The 18,322-nt window shown below is 35.4% G+C and overlaps 1 protein-coding gene across 4 annotated transcripts in view; it reads left to right on the top strand.

The window, feature by feature from the left end:
- The window catches only part of LOC110020896 (lysine-specific demethylase JMJ25-like), a 60,580-nt gene extending 42,258 nt beyond the window's left edge, over positions 1 to 18,322 (top strand). For 3 of the 4 annotated variants that reach the window (XM_020719174.1, XM_020719177.1, XM_020719176.1), the window contains 2 exons: positions 17,807 to 17,873; positions 18,289 to 18,322. In XM_020719174.1, the coding sequence (XP_020574833.1) occupies positions 17,807 to 17,873; positions 18,289 to 18,305 (84 nt within the window). In that variant the 3' untranslated portion in view covers positions 18,306 to 18,322. Of the gene's footprint in view, positions 1 to 17,806; positions 17,874 to 18,288 lie in introns of those variants that run through there. The other variant, XR_002293577.1, reaches the window with a different exon arrangement.

Here is an 18,322-nt window from a genome sequence, read left to right as displayed (position 1 = left end):
ACATCTCAACTATCTTATGATTTGACTATATATATTTTTTTGAAAGAGAAATTATTTGATATTTCAATCTTTACATATTTTTTTAGAAATTTAGGACTTTTATCTCATGCTATAAGATTGTGAGAAAGTCTAGAAAGGTGAGGTTTTATGTCGTGCTAGACTAATGACCTCAAAATCCTAAATCTAAGGCGATGTTCACAAAAAAAAAATGAAACATGAAAACCTAGTCCAAAAAAAGGAATCACACAAGCAAATATGTAGAATAGACTTACATAACTACCTAAATAGGTCTGCCATCTAAATCACCTAAATGCATTTTAAAACCATGAAGGTCAGTGTCAATGAATGCTGAATAGTGAAAGTTGTAGTTTATTAAGAATTATTGGTCTTACAACCTGATCTTAACGATTAAGATGTCTAAGTATGGATGATATGCAATGCGGGTTTATTTTTTCAATTTAAAATTAAGGATTTTAAAGCTCACCACACTCAGATTATTTTCTTAATTTGGATTAATTCTTAGTGTTAAGTGATCAACAACAAGTTGTGAATAGGGATGCACGTCTTGGATGATGAATGCAAAAAAGTCCTGTTCAAAAGATCAATAAATGTGCAGAGGCAGAACTAATTTATAAGGTAGTGATTCTCACGGGGCGAACCACTTCTTTTTGTGTAATGAGTGAGGGCCTAAAGACAAGAAATAGAACCATATGCAATGAGCATGCATAAGATGATTTTTTCGTGGCTATTCCTAAATCATAAAGAGTTTCCTAGTCCATTTTATTTAATTGTCAATTTTGTTATTTTAAATGCATGGTTGACTAAGGTGTGAATGTAATGTGTTAATGGAATTTTGTTGGGGGTCATGATTTTCATTTTAGTTTTAAAAAATATGTTTCAATTGTTTGGTTGGGATAGAAAACAGTCTTTAAAAAGTACTTCAAATCCAGTCAAAAAGCAAATGAAAACAAAGCCCTAAATTTTGGTTTGGTCTATTGAACACAATAGAAACAACAACAAAGAAAAGACACGACTAAGGTTACCAACCTTAGACCTACGTCAGACTTGTTAGTCTAAAATTGACATCCAAAGGTCGTTGTCGTTTATTTGGAGTTCATTCTTCGCATTTTGTAGTAACATAACACAACTCGGGAGGTCCCTGAAATCGTAGAGCTCATGCTGCTACTGAGATAAAACAACAAAAAATTCATTTGTTAGATCAGAAAATTAAATTAAGTTTTATATAACAACAAGAGAACCAAATTAAACGAAAACCGTATCGATCGAAATACAAAAAAAAATGTGAGTGTGCTGTCTCAGACAAGTAACTACACCAACCCACGTGTTTGTCACTAAACGTAGACAACGGACTTTAAAAAAAATGAGTTCTTGGTTGCCTTCAACCCACGGGGACGATCGTCGTGGGATACATGTGCTAATTACCAAAAAAACATACAGTAGATCCTCATATACCACTGTAATGAGAAGAAGAGAGAACCTAGGTTTCCTTTTTTAGCATTTCACACGCAATAGCATTAGGATACGATCGTTTTGTGCCAGATGTGTATATCATAAAAAAAAGGCCATCCACATAGATCTTCTAAGCCGATGCACCCAAAAAATGAAGGATATCGGTTGCCTTCATTAAGAATACGCATGTAGTAATACTAGATAACAACACCAAATTTTCTATCCAGACGAACTCATAAGGTTATATTTTTCATTATTCATCACTGACCTCACACACTAAAAAAAAAAAACAAAACAAATAATTGAAAACAAATTTCAAACATGTCATTATTATATATTCAAACATTTTAATGAAACAAATGAAGTTCGTAATAAAATCATAAAATTCAAATTCACAATACAATGAAACACATACGAAATGAACCTATAGTCTAATAAATAATGAAGAGTGGTAGAATCAATATCCACGGATAACATCTGCGATAGACTCCCTCAAAGCAACCATCTCGGCTACACCTTCACGATCATGAGTTTCCAATTCATTCGATTCGATCTCATCCTCAGGTAATGATTGTCCAATCAGAGATTCTGAAGGTTTTGGAGAAACATGCAGCGGATTGCCATCAGCGAAAGTGAAGTCCGTATCTGATTGAGAGGGATGTCGTCGTATGAAGTTGTGAAGTGTCAAAGTGACCATCCAATATACACTTGTTTGGGAAATGGAGACGACGTCATATCACGTAGGATGATCATTTCTTCTTCCACACCCCAAATGTTCTTTCAATTACCCCGTGTAACGTGTGACGTTTGTTAAACATTTCTTTTCTGTCACAGATCGTATTAGTTGCTCTCTCAAAATCTTGAATATGGTATATGATGTCTGGATAGAGCTTTAGGTAGCCCCGCTGCATCGGATATCCGACATCAACCAAATAATATTTTCCTGTTGTGAAAAACAATATTAATGACAAATAATACATATAAGTTATAGATTTACATAACTAAACAAACCTGGAGGCGGGTGAGGGAAACACTGCGTTCTATTTCTAATTGCATAGGAAAAAAGACGATTGTCATGTGTACTTCCTTCCCATCCATTACAAATGTGAAACACATGTTGAAGTCACATACTGCCATGATATTTTGGGTAGTTGAAGAACTCCGACAAATGTACACGACCTTCTTGTGACTTGGTAGTTGAGCATCTACATGCATACCGTTGATTGCCCCAATGCGGTTTTGATTTCCATTGTTAGAAACTCATTACATTTTGAAGTTAACAGACTAATAAAACTTACCTTAAAATATGACATGTAACGGAGATCATTTGCAATTTATTCAGGACTAGTAGCGAACAATGGATCCTCTGACTTTAACGATTTGCGACGCTAAGCTCAAGTGCTTGTATACTTTTGGAGAAGTATCGATTAATTGTTTTCGAGGAATGCTGAAATCGCTACATAGCTCTTTTATCTGATTTGTTCTGTGAGAGAATGTATAATGTTATAGCTAACATTTCCCTAGTTGTCGTTCTAGAAGAACCTTGGAGGCCGTCGTTAAGACATAGCTCGTGAAGGAGATCCATAAAAGTGGCTGCAGTTATAAAACGAGGACGTCATGTGTGGTATCCAACCAGTGCTGGAGCGGTAGTACTCAAACAATAATATCGCAATAGCTGCAGCTCATGCCATTCTTTTATAACGTTCTTGCTACGGATCCATCCTAAAAGGAGAAATATATTAGGATGAAATAATATGTGGAGAAGTGGTGACAACAAAATGAAATATTGAAAACATTAAGGACTACAAAGCGTCAAAAAGGAATTACATATATTGTTCCGGAGAAATAAAACTGCTGAAAAAATATACAGAAAAGGAAAACTTAGTGACAACAAAATATAAAACAAACTCATTCTTCTATCAAAACACGCAAATATTCAATGCGCAGCTCGGGCCGGAGCGCCATGAACATTTGCCTACAGGTTTGGTCCACAAGTTTCTTTACACATTTTGCGTAAAAGCGCATATCGACAACTGCTTCTGGAATAACATCCAAAGTGCCAATGCAATCTATGATGGTGCTGTCAGGGGGAGCAGCATGAGGCGGAGCTACAAATGCAACAATCAGTTGATCGAATGAGCTTTTCACGAAAATGTCCTTATCTTTCTTCCTCTTGCAAAGCATGAGCCTCTTGGATAGGGAACTGGACTCCTCCATCTCCTTCTGGTTAATACTAGACCCTTCTTCATTAGTTATAACATGTTCATGTGACAATTCATCTGGTATTCCTGCAAACCCAAACTTGCTTGGGTTGAATGCATGTTTTCCCGTCGCGACAACCCTCTTAAATTTTATGTCTAATTTTTCTTTGAACTTCGGCTCAATTCCGCACTGCCTATATTTTTTGACTGTTGGCATTGCCTGTAACATTATATGGAAGGAGAGGAGTTTAGTGAATAACCAAAAAATATGAGAATGAACAAATTGACATTGTAATTATTACTTTTAATTTCTCAACTCATCATTCATCTGGTGCATCGATCGTTCGCTTAATAAGATTCCAACCCAACCCGGTGAATCCATATTTCAACTCCTTCCAAATTTTTCACTCCTTCAATTGATCCCATTTGTTTTTAAATTTGAGCATGTCTTAATCCCTTCCCGTCAATTCTTTGAATCTTTTCGAAATATTTTGTCAATCTTTCTTGTTAAAATGCGTGGTTGACCTAATTCCGAGTTCAATTTCTTTAATACAGAGATTGCAAAATATAATGATAACTTCTTTATCCCACATAGCTAACTGTCAAATAGAGAGAGAATATTTTAGATGATGAAATAAAGATGAATGAAAAATGACTACAACTAAATTGGTATTCCACAATGCATAAATAAGAGAATGGCTAAGCTTGTCCCGCTCAGAAGTAAATCCACCTTTCTCCATTTGAACTGTTTAATGCAATATTTTATTTTGCTGTCTTGCATAGACACACAAGTAAATCCACCTCTCAACTCTGGCCTCTTGCAAATTACTCGATCAGTCGGCTACACCACTCCAACATCTGTGCAAGGCTATTCTAGTGGAAGCAAAAAGTATGCCTCCTAGAACAAACATAGCATCAAAACTACAATTGCCTCTTATGATCACTTAAAACCAAAATAAGAAGAAACTTCAATAAGGCAGCAAGAAAATTTCAAATGAATTGAAAAAGTTCCAGCCTAGACAATGGAGGTTTGACAGCAAGAATGATTGAATAATACACAGGACTAACATTCAAAACACTTTGATATGGAATGGCAGCTAAGCTTGACTCTTCTTCCTAAAATAAAAAATGCTATTGTCAGGTAAGTAAGGGGAGAATGAAGGAATTCTTGATAAAAACCAGTACTTTTTTGCTCAGTCATTTATGCTGGTGCAATTCTTCCATCCATGAATCTTAGTAAATGGACTGTTTTCCTGATTCAAGATTCAATGGTTACTGAAGGACTAGATGGCATCTTTTTACAGTCCCATTTAAGCAATTTCTTATAAATATATATTTTATAAATTACTATATTAATACGATAATGGTATTTTAAGGTTGAGAAGTGACGTGTTAAATAATTAAGTACAATAATGACACTTAAAATTGAACTGACACTAATCTTGGATGAGATCCATGACATGTTTGATATCTCACGGTGGGAGTAATAAGAGTGGTAGATGATCAATCAAATGGAGGCAACGGCGAACATCAGCCCACATCCAAACCTCCAGAAAACCTGGTGGCAAGAGCTCTTATTTAGGATCTAACTTGTGGCTTAAGCAATTTCTTATAAATATATATTTTATAAATTATTATATTAATACTATAATGGTGTTTTAAGGTTGAGAAGTGACGTGTGTTAAATAATTAAGTACAATAATGACACTTTACAATTGAACTGACACTAATCTTGGATGAGATCCATGACATGTTTGATATCTCACGGTGGGAGTAATAAGAGTGGTAGATGATCAATCAAATGGAGGCAACGGCGAACATCAGCCCACATCCAAGCCTCTAGAAAACCTGGTGGCAAGAGCTCTTTTTTAGGATCTAACTTGTGGCTTCATTACATAACCTTTCCCAAAATCTTAGAATTAGATTTATTAGACCTAGTCAAACATTAGAGAGCAAAGAATTGAAAAAATGCATAGGATTTGAGTGGTGTGTATGTAAATGCCCCATTATATTTTTTTTCAACAGTGCATAGTAATTGACTGGTATGTATGTAAATGCCCCACAATTATCATCTATTTTCTCTAATTCCTACATGATCTTCAGTGTTTTTTTTTCCCACAATTGATAAGTAAAAATGAAAACTCTTCAATGATTCATCCAATAATAGCATAACATGCATAAGTGAAATCAGTTAGAAATCTCTCTCTGTCTCACTCTCTCCTTCTTCTTTTCTAACTCATCAACATTGTTGCTTTGGCTTCACTCACCTTCCTCCATGTACGCAAATTGCAGTGACATCAATTAGATCCAACACAATGGATCTAAACTCACACAAAAATTTAACAAGTGAGGTATGATCAACCCAATTGCTTAGCAATAGTTATTCCAACATTCCCAAGCAAAATGATGAAGAGTAATGTGAGGGTTGAAAACATACCTCATATGAGGCGAGAGAGGAGCAGAAGGAAGATCGGGGAGGGCGAGAGTGAGGGTGTCCTTAAAAATATACCTCATATGACACGGTGCCGATCTCCGCAAAGATGAAGGAGCGTAAGAGAGATTGGCGAGGGCAAGGGCAAGGGCAAGGGCGAGGGAGAGCAGAGAAGGGCACCTCCAAAGTTCTTTACCCTAACGCGATAAGCAGACGTGGGCTCTATCCCGCTTCGCCTTCTATTAACAATTTCACAAATTGCGTTTCGGAGCGGAACCAAAAATCCCTCCAAAACGTGTTTTTCAAAGACAGCGGCGACATTTTCAAAACGCCGCCACACCCAATAAGTTGCCCCAAACGGGGCCTAAGTGAGTGAAAAGGTAATAGGGGTGTTTTTGCTAATTTGGGAAAACTTACAAATATACCCTAAAACCAATTCCAAATCTATTAAATTTTGCAATGTTTTGCTATTTGTTATTTATTTAATAATTTCATTTTAAGTTGGAGTGATTTTGACTTTTTTATAGTTCATTTTGGAGTTCTTAAAGTAATGAGGGTGACTTTGCAAATTTCAAGAAATTAACAAAACGACCATAAATTACTTTCAAAACTATCAAAACTTATCATATTTCTGTTGATTAGTGTGCTAAACACTTTTTGTGTTCAAATTATTCCATTTTGAATATTTATTGGTTTCATTTTAAAAATTCAATATAAAGAAAGATAATTATGTAATTTTGGGAAATTACACTTTCAGCCATCTTTATATTTCCACTTAAGCTTCTCACTAAAATTTTCAATTTGTTAATTATCAATTCTCTTAAATTCTAATTTCTGTAACTTTATTATTTTGGATTTTAGTTTAATGAATTAAAAGTTAAGTAAAGGTTGATTTGTAATTTTAGGGGAAATTATAAATTTATCTCCTTCAACTTTTCAATTAAACTAATTTTACAGAAATTGATTTATTAATTAATTTTAAAGTGATTTGAATCAGAATTTTCAACTTTGTATTTCTCATTTATCCAGTTTGATCTTTAAGGGTATTTTTGCAATCCTACTCAATTTTGGCAATTTTAACAAATTTCATGCAAATTTATCATGAAAATTTACTCACATTTTAATGGAATGTTCTAATCAGTGTACTATATGTTTTCAAACAGTGATTTCACTAATTAGTCATTTAACACATTTCAAAATTTTAATATACGATTTGCACATTTTATTAATCCAACCACAGTTTTGTTTAAAACACAATGTTTCAACCGTTTCACTGTTGTTATTTTAAACTTTCCATCAATTCATTTTCTATTTAAATGTTATCTTATAAATAAAGGCTTTAAAATGCTAATAAACATTTACAAACCTATCCTTCTTAAAAGAAATTGAATAAACTAATCTTAAATCATATAATGTCACTATTCCTTTGCATGAAATGATTAACCAATTATTTCTGTGATTTATTAATTTTCTTTTTTCTGATTTATTTTATTTAATTATTTGATTCAATAAATGCGAAAAGTCAAGTTAGTAACTAAAACATCTTTTCTCATTATGAGAAAATTAGAGGGGCATTATATGGTCAAGAGGCTCAATCAGTCCCAATTTTATTATATTATTACTTATTTTTAAATTTTCATGAATTAATATCACTTTTAATGTTTTAAATTCATTTTAAATTTATCTATGGTCATTGCCTTTTAATTTTAATTTCATTTAATTCCCCTCATTTTTCTGAATTTATAGCAATTTATTTTATTTTTTTCATTTTTCTTGGATTTTATATGAACTTTAAATATTCTCTGTATTTTATTTAATTTTATTATTTCCTATATTAAGAATTTTCTACTTAACATGTTTTGCAATGCGGCTACTGCTTCAGCAAGTCTGTCAACGCCCTTTTCCATGCGACGTCTTTGGATTCGTCCACCAATCATTGGTCGTTGTCCACATCAGCCTTCTTCATTATATCCGTTGTTGCCTCCTGAACACGATCACACCACAATGAGATCATCTGAGCCGTCCGTTTTAAATAAAACAAAATGAACGCATCGGCTCATCGTCCCAAATGAGACGTGATCCGAGTAACATCCACGCGAAAATGGTTCGATTTCCCTTGATTCTTGACGGATTATCAAAATTTAAAACTCTATTGCCTCATTTCACTAAGCTCTAACAAATTTGACGGTTAAGATCTAATAACATGCAAGTTCGTTTCATAAAAGCTCAAACCCGAGGCGAATTGAAGAAGATTGGAAGCACACCTCAATCCAGCGATGATCTTCTTGATCCTACCTTTCAGACAGCTTCACATTGATCCAACCAAGCTTCCTATAATAGCAATTGCTAGAACCAAAGTCTCTATCTAGTAATTCAATCGAGCCAGCCTGCTCCTTGGTCAAACACCAGTGCAATGAGCTCAATCTCAAGTAAAATTGTTCAAGGTATTTATGCTCAAGAAATGTAATGGGTTGGTTAAACTGTGAAATTGAGCTAAGCACAGCAATCTCTCATAATTTCCTGTTTTGGTTTGATATTTTCAATTGAGGAAATGGGGATTTGGATGGTGAGAAATGGCTGGAAAAGAGTCCTAAAGTTCTAAGGAGGAGGACAGGAAACAATTGACCAGGGCCTCAACGAGGGTGGAGGGAATGTGACTTTGGTTGACAGTTTGAAGGGGTATTTATAGGTGATAGTAAGGGGTAGGGCTAGGCTCTCCATTGGTCTAATCGATTGGTGAAGGATCAGTGACATGGCATGGTCAATTCTTCATGACCAACTGGATTTCAGCCAAGTAAGATGGTCAATAAAGGCGGTCTACTAATGAGCATGTGCCACATAGAATTGGATTGGGTAGCTTGCTATGGAAGCTTGGGAATGTTTTGGTTAGCATGAGTTGAGCTCTTTTAGCTGTTAGGACAGTTAGAATTCCGCTAAGGGAAGTTCTGAAAACAACCAACAAAGGGAATGACATGTGGCTTGGTGGTTAGAGAAAGAATTAAGCTTTTTTAAGGGAACCTTCTAGATGGATTCAAGGCTTATAAAGTAACTTGAATTTGGCTCTTCATTAGCTTGGAGGGAAGCTTGATATAGCTTGAAAAGTTCAGCAATGAATATGTCTTGGAATGATGCCAATGGAGTGGAAATTAAAGCTTGTAGGTGGCTTGAAATGAGCTCGAAAATTGGCTTTGATTTATTGATTTTCACTGTAAAAAATCAATGAGTTTTGGTTCATTATAGTGGCCCATAAGAAAGCTCAAACTTCAAGCTCAAGATTCTACCCTAGGTGAGCTTTCTACTGCAGCCCTACCATAGATTTTTAATGTCAATCAGGCAGAAGGGGATCCTGTTGTGCAGCAGCCTACACCTGCTCGACCATTTTTGGACCAATACACTAATCGGTTGAGCCAGTCTTCGAATGAGGATTGACAGGTTTACACATCTAGGAATAAGAAGAATAATAATGGTCTACTAGAGCTCAGAAACTTAATGGATGATACCTTGGTTGCTTCGGGTGATGACAGAAAACTTAACCATTTGTTAACAAGCTCCCCACCTAGAACTAGAGGTAAGAGGTAAGGGTACTTTGGGTCGTACTCATGCTCTCATTATCTATTTGAATGTGCGAATTTTACAGGTGTTTTCATGGGTCCTTCTTGGTAGATCAATTACTCCAGCTTTTCGTTCTCCATTTCTTCCAGTTTTCTTGGTGCAATAAGTATATCTTTCTTCTGTTTCATTTTGCACCGTCGTGCTTACACACGCATCTGAGGGATGACCCAACTGAAAAGGCTTGTGAATTTTGCGTGGGAAGAAGACTCCCTATCTCAAAAAGTATTTTTTCCATCTGTTTGGCATTTATAGCTTTCACCGATCCAACTACTACTTTTAAATTGCTCGTGAATTTTGCTCTGTTTAGAGACTTCGGCGTAGATATTATATTATTATGTTTTTGAGTATACATATACTTTTTTGGAGATTTTGGTGTGTGTTGTATACCGGGTGCTTTGGGTTCTTAATTGACCCTCTCATCCAACCTATTTTGTACCCCTTTTTTCTAATATATTTGTCATTGGGTTTCTTTAAATTCTTTAAATTTCCGTATGGTCATCCCAAAATGGAGTTGATTCGTAAGGAATTTGAGCTTATGCACCTTGTTGGAGAGTGGAAAATTGGACTGAGATGGAAGACACATTCTTATACAACTAAATAATGATGAGGATTACATGTGCTTATTTGCTCGAAGGATAATACAATAAAGATTCTAAATAGTCTGTGGATTTTGACCCACAGACAGAACCACCAATCATTCCAGTTTAGATTCGCTTCCTTGGTCTGAAATTTCATTATTTTACTCAAAAAAAGTTATACTATATTGCTTCAGTTATATTATATTGCTTCAGCTTATGGTAAACCACTCAAAACAGACATTGTTATTTTTAATTTTTCTCGTCCATCTGAAGCCAGAGTATTTGTCGAAAGAGACATCACTTCACCCACTTCTAAGGAAATTTGGTTGGGCACACAACATAATGGATATTGGCAAAAGGTAGTGATTGAGTTTTTTCTCTCGTATTGTTCAAATTATTGTATGTTTGACCACTCTAGTTCTCAATACCACCATTTACACCCCCAACTCAGACCAAAAAAGCATAGTGCTCCGCCAGAGGCAGCAATTTCATCTCCTCCTGATAAGCTCCAAGTTTTTGACACTATTGATCATCAAAAGAATACCCCCGGATGACGTCACTATTCTCACAAGCAATATGACAACCTTTCAATCCCCAGTTGTAGCTCCCCCATCTTTGTAACCTCCTATCGTGGGGGAGAGGGTGAGTCTTTAGACCCCACCTGCCTTAGATATCACCAATAATACAGGTGACAATGCTTCTACTGCTTCACTACCGTCTCATCAGGTTGAGCAAGTTGTTAATGTTACTCAAGCTCATGGGGATCGTGATGTGCAACAGCCTACACCTGTCCCCTGTCTCCGACCAACGTTGGAATCTACTGATCAGATGAGTCAATCATCGGATGATGAATGACAGGTCTACACATCCATGAGGAAGAAGAATGGATACCTACTTGAGCTTAAAAATCTGATGGATGATACTTTAGTTACTACGGGCAATGATACTCACCTTTCCAATTTGTTAGCCAGCTCACTTCCAAGAACTAGAGGCAGAGGGAGGATTAAAGTGGGACGACCCTAGCACTTTTGTGCCCTTTTGTGACTTTTTGGTTTTTTTTACTTTTATGTATCTTTATTTTATTTGGGTTTTGTGTGCGTTGTATTGTGTGAGTTGAACTTTCTTTTAGGCTCTCTCGTACAACATTTCTGTATCTTTTCTGTATATATATATATATATATATCTGTATATATATTCAAATTACTTTTTTTTCCTCTGAAGACTTATCATTTTTCATCTTTTATTAGGAGCACCTTAATTGTTAGTTTAAACATGCGGTTTTGAGAATCTAATTTACTCTCAATACAATTCTATAACTATTGAAATCGAATACTATACCTGAAAATTTTCTTCTCAACTAGTTCTCTTTTCCTGATTTTTCTCTCTTCCCAACCCTACCAAAAGTTTAATAAAACTTAAGAAAATTCAGTTTTACAGATTCTGAAATATCTCCAAATTTTTACAGAATGATAAAACACAAATTTCTAACTTTTAAATTAAAATTTCTTACCTAATAACAAGTTAAAATTCCGCTCTCCTTGCTATCGAATCGTCTCCTTGTGTTCGGGGCAAAGAGATGCTTGCTTGAGTGTCTCTCGAAAGCGAAATGCTTTACACGTTTGGGGAAAATCCACAAACACAACTCATCTTCTCTTTTATTTCATTTGGTTTGGGAATGGGCTTCCCCTCCTACTCGGTTCGGCTATTCTCTTTACTTGCATGCATGTTCTCTCTTTATTCATCTTCGCGCAAAGAGGCTCACCTCCTCTTTTGCTTGTGGTTTGTAGAAGATGAAGGCACGCTTGAGTCGTTCAGTCTACCTTTCTCCCTTGTATGCTCCCACAACCTTCCTCCTCATCTTTTCTTTTTCGCATACAAAGTGCACACACCTCCTGCAACTTTCGTTTGACTGCGATGTCTTCTTCCTTCGCTCATAGCTGGTCGACTTTCCTGTGTGAAAGTTTTCTTGCACAGTTGTTACTTCTTTACCATTTCTCACTCTCTCTCCTCTCCCGCTGTCTCACTTTGTTTGCTCGTTCACATGGAATAGAGGAAACAAGGGAGATAAGCCTCAATTTATTGTTTTTATTAAGAGATGATGTGTGAAAATTTCCTTTTAAATATTCTAAATTACAAGAGATTTTTTTTTACAAGGAAGCATCTACAAATTAGGGACTATTTGATTGGATGTGTTATATTGTAAAGTAAAATAAATGCAAAGATTTTAGGATTGTAGTTGTTTGGATTAAAGAAGAATAAATATAAAGTGATTTTTTGAGGAATTTTAAATACTCCTAGTTGTGATCCAATTTGTTTTCAAAACGTCCTATGATTTGACTACCTCATGCATGAGATCTCAAATAGTCGTGATCTTTACCTATTGATGCAGCCTTCACAATTGCAGTTACCAAACACCATTGTGATTTTGGTCCTTAATGTGTGCGAAACTAGCATTGTAAATTGACTACAACCCAATTGATCGTCCAATACACATATTGAATCAGCCCAAAAATGACAACGAAATGATAATTTTATTGCTAAAATTGAAAGGGGCTACAGACAAGGCTCTTAAACATTGGAAAACAATGACACAAACCCCAAAGACTCCCATAACAAGGATGGATGGTGGTGGGCCGCGTCTCGAGATAGTGGAAATAGAGAACTGAAAGGGTAGGCATATTTAGTAGTAGTGAGGGGAAGGTGGATTGGTGGTTTGACAATAAACAGAAGGTTGCTAGAGTGTGCAACAAGGTGTGACAGTTGACAACGGGGTTGTGGGAGGGTGCGGCAACAAACATTGGGTGATGGGGAGTGCGGTACCAGGCAGTGGAGCTTGTAAAATGGAGGAAAACGAAGAGATAGTCAACACCTTGTAGCTGGATACAAATGTTGCAAGGGAGAAGACACTGAAGACAATCAATCGGAAGCAAAATTAACCTAAACACAACAAATTATATATATATATATATATATGAGAAAGCCCAAAGGCTAATATATTAAATATAAACTAGGATACAGATAGATTGTGTGGGAGGGCCCAAACATGACACCCTGTCCATACGATAACCACCACATCAAATAGTTCCAAAATTATATAACTATTTATATAATAATATATTACATGTATTATTTATATAATAATATATTATATATATTTATATCTAAGTTTAAATCATAACACCCCATGTGGTAATGTGGTTAGTGCCTTCTTTTGTATACATTTGGTCCAGGTTCGAATTTTACACTTTACATCTATTTTTTTCAGTTTAATTTTAACTAACCAATTTCGAGTTAAACACGAACACACTGTTCACGAGCCGATTTCGAACACGAGCTATTTCAAAGGAGCCAAACACGAGCAAAGTCTGAGCTCGCTCAAGCTCGGCTCGTATACAGCCCTAATAGTAAACACCAATTATTTAAACTCAAAAAATTAAGGAACCGATGCCTGTGGTTCGCATTTATGTTTCCTCCCTTAGTTTCAAAACCTAATCTTCGTGATGAGTTGATTTATGAAGCGTAATATTTTAGTGTTTTGGGTTCTATAGATAACCTTCTTGATGATGGTGATGATCAATCATCTATATTCAAGCTTCCTAGTGAGCCTGAATCTGATATTGTGTTGAGCTTATTGCTAATACCAAAATTATGTTATGTATATATTGAGTTTTAAAGTTTGATTTTCCTGCAAGGTTCTTCTGCATATTTTCAAATTGATTGTCATATTCCAAGATTAATGCTTGTTTCGTCTCTTACAATATAGATCGAATTCATGTTATACTTCTCGTTCCATCGCCCATGTGACTATGGAATCTTCACGGTACTGGTCTATGTAAATATGTATGATGCTTGGCAATTTTCCAACTTGAAGCGTCTAACTTTTACTTGATTTGTTCAAGCTATACATTCCTAAATATTCAAGAAATATATGAAGTAGTTCTTGGGAGTTGATACAATGCATGCCATGTCTAATTTTAGATTATTTCTAGAATATTTTGGAATTTTAGGCTGTTTTTTAATTTATTTCAGTTTTTTTACGTTTCATTGCTGGGATTGTACTTAATATTAATTTGATAATTGTAGATTTGAATTCAAATTAATTTGATGTTTTCTTGTAATCCTATTTATATAAATAGGTACCGAATTGATGCTGTTCTAATATTAAATGAACTATAAATTGAACAAAATAATCCTTGATTCTCTCTTCTTGTTATCTTTGGTCTCACTCTTTTTTTTTTCTGTGTTAGAAATTCTATGCCTTAATTTCTCTCTTCTTATATGAATCTTGATGAACTGCTCTTACTTTATTAGGCATACAACAGCTCCGTAATTCTCTGAAATAAGTCTTATTGATACCAAGGTAACTCAACCATATTCGGAAAAGCAAATATTATTAAAGAAAAAACAAATAGTTGGTTACAAACAAACACATTTGAAAAGGAAATACAACGACATACACAAGCAAACACCACTAAAGTGTATCCCAAGGGTAGTGGAGGTTGGCTAGGTGGATCAGAATGGCCGGTGGGTGTGGTGGCAGCAAAGGAATGCTGGGAGCACTGAGGGAAAAGTGTGAAAATGCAGTGGCAGCATGTATGGTTGTTGTCCTGAATGGTGGCAACAAGAAGTTGGGGTGGGCAGCAGCGGAACAACAGGAAGGTAGTGTTCCGTGGCTGACCTGGGTGGCGGAAACATGGTAAGAGGGTTGTAACAACAATAACAAGGCTGGAAATGGGCGGTTTGGGCGGCAGCAATGCAGGAAGGGAGGAAGGCGGCTAGGAGGTTGAAGGTGGCAGGAAAACAGTAAGGTGATTGGGTTCTTGTGTGGCGACAACGAAACAATATAGTTGGACAGCGGTGGCAGCAATGTTGGAGAGTTGGACCTTTTGTGGCTGTGATGCAGGGGGAAGGGGATGGTGTTGCCAATGAATGGAGCTGCACAAAACAACAATCAAAATGTTGTCTTGGGTGGTTGCTATAATGAAGGGCGATTGGGAGCAATGTGGGGTGGATTCTGAAGGGGATAGGGATGATAAACACCTTATCGAGAGAGAGATACAGCTGGAGTACCACCAACCCTCGGATAAAACTCACGAAGGGATGAAGAGATGTCAGCGGCTGTCACGATACAAAACACACAAAAATTGATCTAAAACACAAAACCCACATATTTATAAACTTTGGGTAAATAGAAGTGAACCCCACTCCCAATAGGCGGAAAATCCACGAGAATGAAGTGTCGACCAGCCCTCATGGACCTGTCCGATTCGCCATCTTCCGCGGCTACTATAGCTAGGGTCGTGGATGGCCTCCAGCGGGATGGCTCCCGCATCACTTATTTAGCAATTTGTGTCAACACCTTCTTTCTCTGCTCAATTCTCTCATCTGAAAGAGTGAAATCAAACTAATATCAAGAGATGGAAAAGGACAAAATTCAGAAAATCTAGCTCTACAATACATGCCATAGTATGATTAAAAATGTCCATTATAGTATCACAAATCTTAATTGAGGAACCGCAAAAATAGAATTGGAAGAGCATTATGAGAGGATAGATGAATGCTCTCGATAAAAGTCACACTTGTTAGGTTGTGAAACAGCCAAAAAGAAGAACTGTGAGATGCAAGTGATTTTTTTTTATATATAAAATAAAAGGCAGATGGGGTATTGGATTGGTACAAAGTAAACTTTGTAGTCAATGATACACTCAGTTTTATAGAATTGACTATCAAGAAACTTTTACTCCCATTGTAAAATAAATTATAATTCACATTCTCATTTTTTCAGTTATAAATCTTGAATGATGGATGCAATGGTATGATGTGAAGAATACTTTCTTGTATGGCAATGTTAAATAAAAGCCTATGTATATATACTAGTAGGATTTGATAGTTATTTTACAAAAAATAATATTTGCAAATTTAAAAAGGCTTTGTCTGCAATAAAACAATACTCAAGAATTTGGCTTGGTAGTTTTACAAAAGTTTAGATGGGAGTTGTGTTGTCACTCAAGAGAAAGAGGTGTCTAAGAAGAAATTCTTCAAATAATTTGAATTTAAAGAGTTAGGTGAACATGCTCAAACACGGAGCAAAATGGTCCATAAGTTGGGTTTGACTATCCAGAAAAAAAATAAAAAGCCATGCAAACTTTGATACTACTCGGCATAGATTTTGTTTCATCTGAACAAGCAATATTTTTCTCCAAAATAGATCATGGACCTACTAAAGGGAAAAATTTAAGAAGTGCAAGACATGTAAAACTTCCACTCATCCAAGTTAGAAGTTGAACATATCCGGGAAAGGAGCCGAAGAGGATATTGTATAATATCAAAAATAGTTGAAAAAGCAATCCTTTTATCTCACACCTGACCCCGCAATACATTCGCTATAAGTCTTGCCAAATTATTCATGCATAAACATATAGAATCTCACCTTCAAGTTACCTATCAATTTAGGGGAATCTCACCTTCAAGTTACCTATCAATTTTCAGATACCTTACATCAAGATAAAGTAAAGGAATTCTATTATGAAAAATAGGATAATTTATAAATTGAAGAATATACTGATGTAGACTATATTGGATCTCCTATGAATAGTCGATCTTCAGGATATTGTTTGTTATGAGCAAGAAATCTCGTAACTTGAAGGACCGAGAAATGACCAATTATATCAAAACTTAGTGTTGAATGTGAATCGGTGAGCTTTTATGGGTCAAGATCATACTAAATTATTTAAAGTTCAGGTGAGAATAACCAATGAAGATATACCATGATAATAAATCTACTATCAATATAGAATATAATTTAGCTCAACACGATTATACCAAGCATGTGAAATTTGATAAACACTTCATATAAGAAAAATTGAAAAGTTAATTGATATCCACTTCATATGTGCCAACAGGAAATCAATTTTCTAACATATTTACCACAGGACTTTGTAACCCTACGGTTAATAATCTTATAAGCAAACTTAGAATGATGGACATACCATTTAGTTTTTGGAGTGTTGAAAGCCATGGGACCATAGTTTTTGTCCACCTCTTTCTTAATATGGCTGGGCCCTTTTTTGTGTGCCTCACACTCTAAATCTTCATTCAATCCAAGAACAAGCTTATGGTGCATATGGATTAAGATTAAACCCTAAACCGAGGTCATAACAATTAGGGCTTGAGTTAGCAAGGCTAACTGTGCATACAACAAGCCTTCATCATCAGATTATTAAAATTTATTTCGCTAATTACATCCCTTTATGTTGGTTTGTGCAGAATATGCCAACTTTTGCATGCATTTAAATTTCCTTGCAAGCATATATTGGCTAAGTGATATAGGGTTCAAGTTATAGTTATGTACAAAATGAACTCCCTTCATGTTATATGCATCATTGAGGCATATATCCGTTTCAACATCAAGTTCTATGTGATTCTTACGCACTGTAGAGTATAAGTCTTCTTTATATGTCTCAATATTTATGATTATGAAATAATATATTGTTTCATCTTTTTATTGCATTTAGGTTAAAAAGATGGTCCTTTATGCTGCCAGTGCCGCTATAAGAGAGGCGACAGAATTAATCTCAAAATGTAAAGCTTTCCTATTTCTTTGTTATGTGTATAATATCATACTGCTTGTTGTTCATGAAATATCTTCATATATATATCAACTCAAGCAGCTAATTGCATCCCTACCATTTTTGGATTGTCAATCAAAATAAAGGGAAATTTGCATACATACCACACAATTCTCATGTATTTACGTATCTAAACACTTACAATAAAATATTTACATTTATGAGCCTATGCATGCATGAAAATGTGTATTTCACTTTTAAAAAGATACCAAGTGTGTAGCATGCATGTAAATGCCACAAAAATAAAATAAGAGAGCAACAAGGAAAATATAATAATGGCAAGTATCTTCAGCATTACACTGACAAATACCATGAACTCCTACCAAATATAAACTTCCTCAAAAAAAATTTTCCTTAAATTTTTGCAGCTGGATCAAAGCAGTGATTGAGCTCCTGCATCCA

Source organism: Phalaenopsis equestris, unplaced genomic scaffold (genome assembly GCF_001263595.1).
Source record: "Phalaenopsis equestris unplaced genomic scaffold, ASM126359v1 Scaffold000108, whole genome shotgun sequence".
NCBI lineage: Eukaryota > Viridiplantae > Streptophyta > Magnoliopsida > Asparagales > Orchidaceae > Phalaenopsis > Phalaenopsis equestris.
This window is presented reverse-complemented; position numbering and strand designations above follow the sequence as displayed.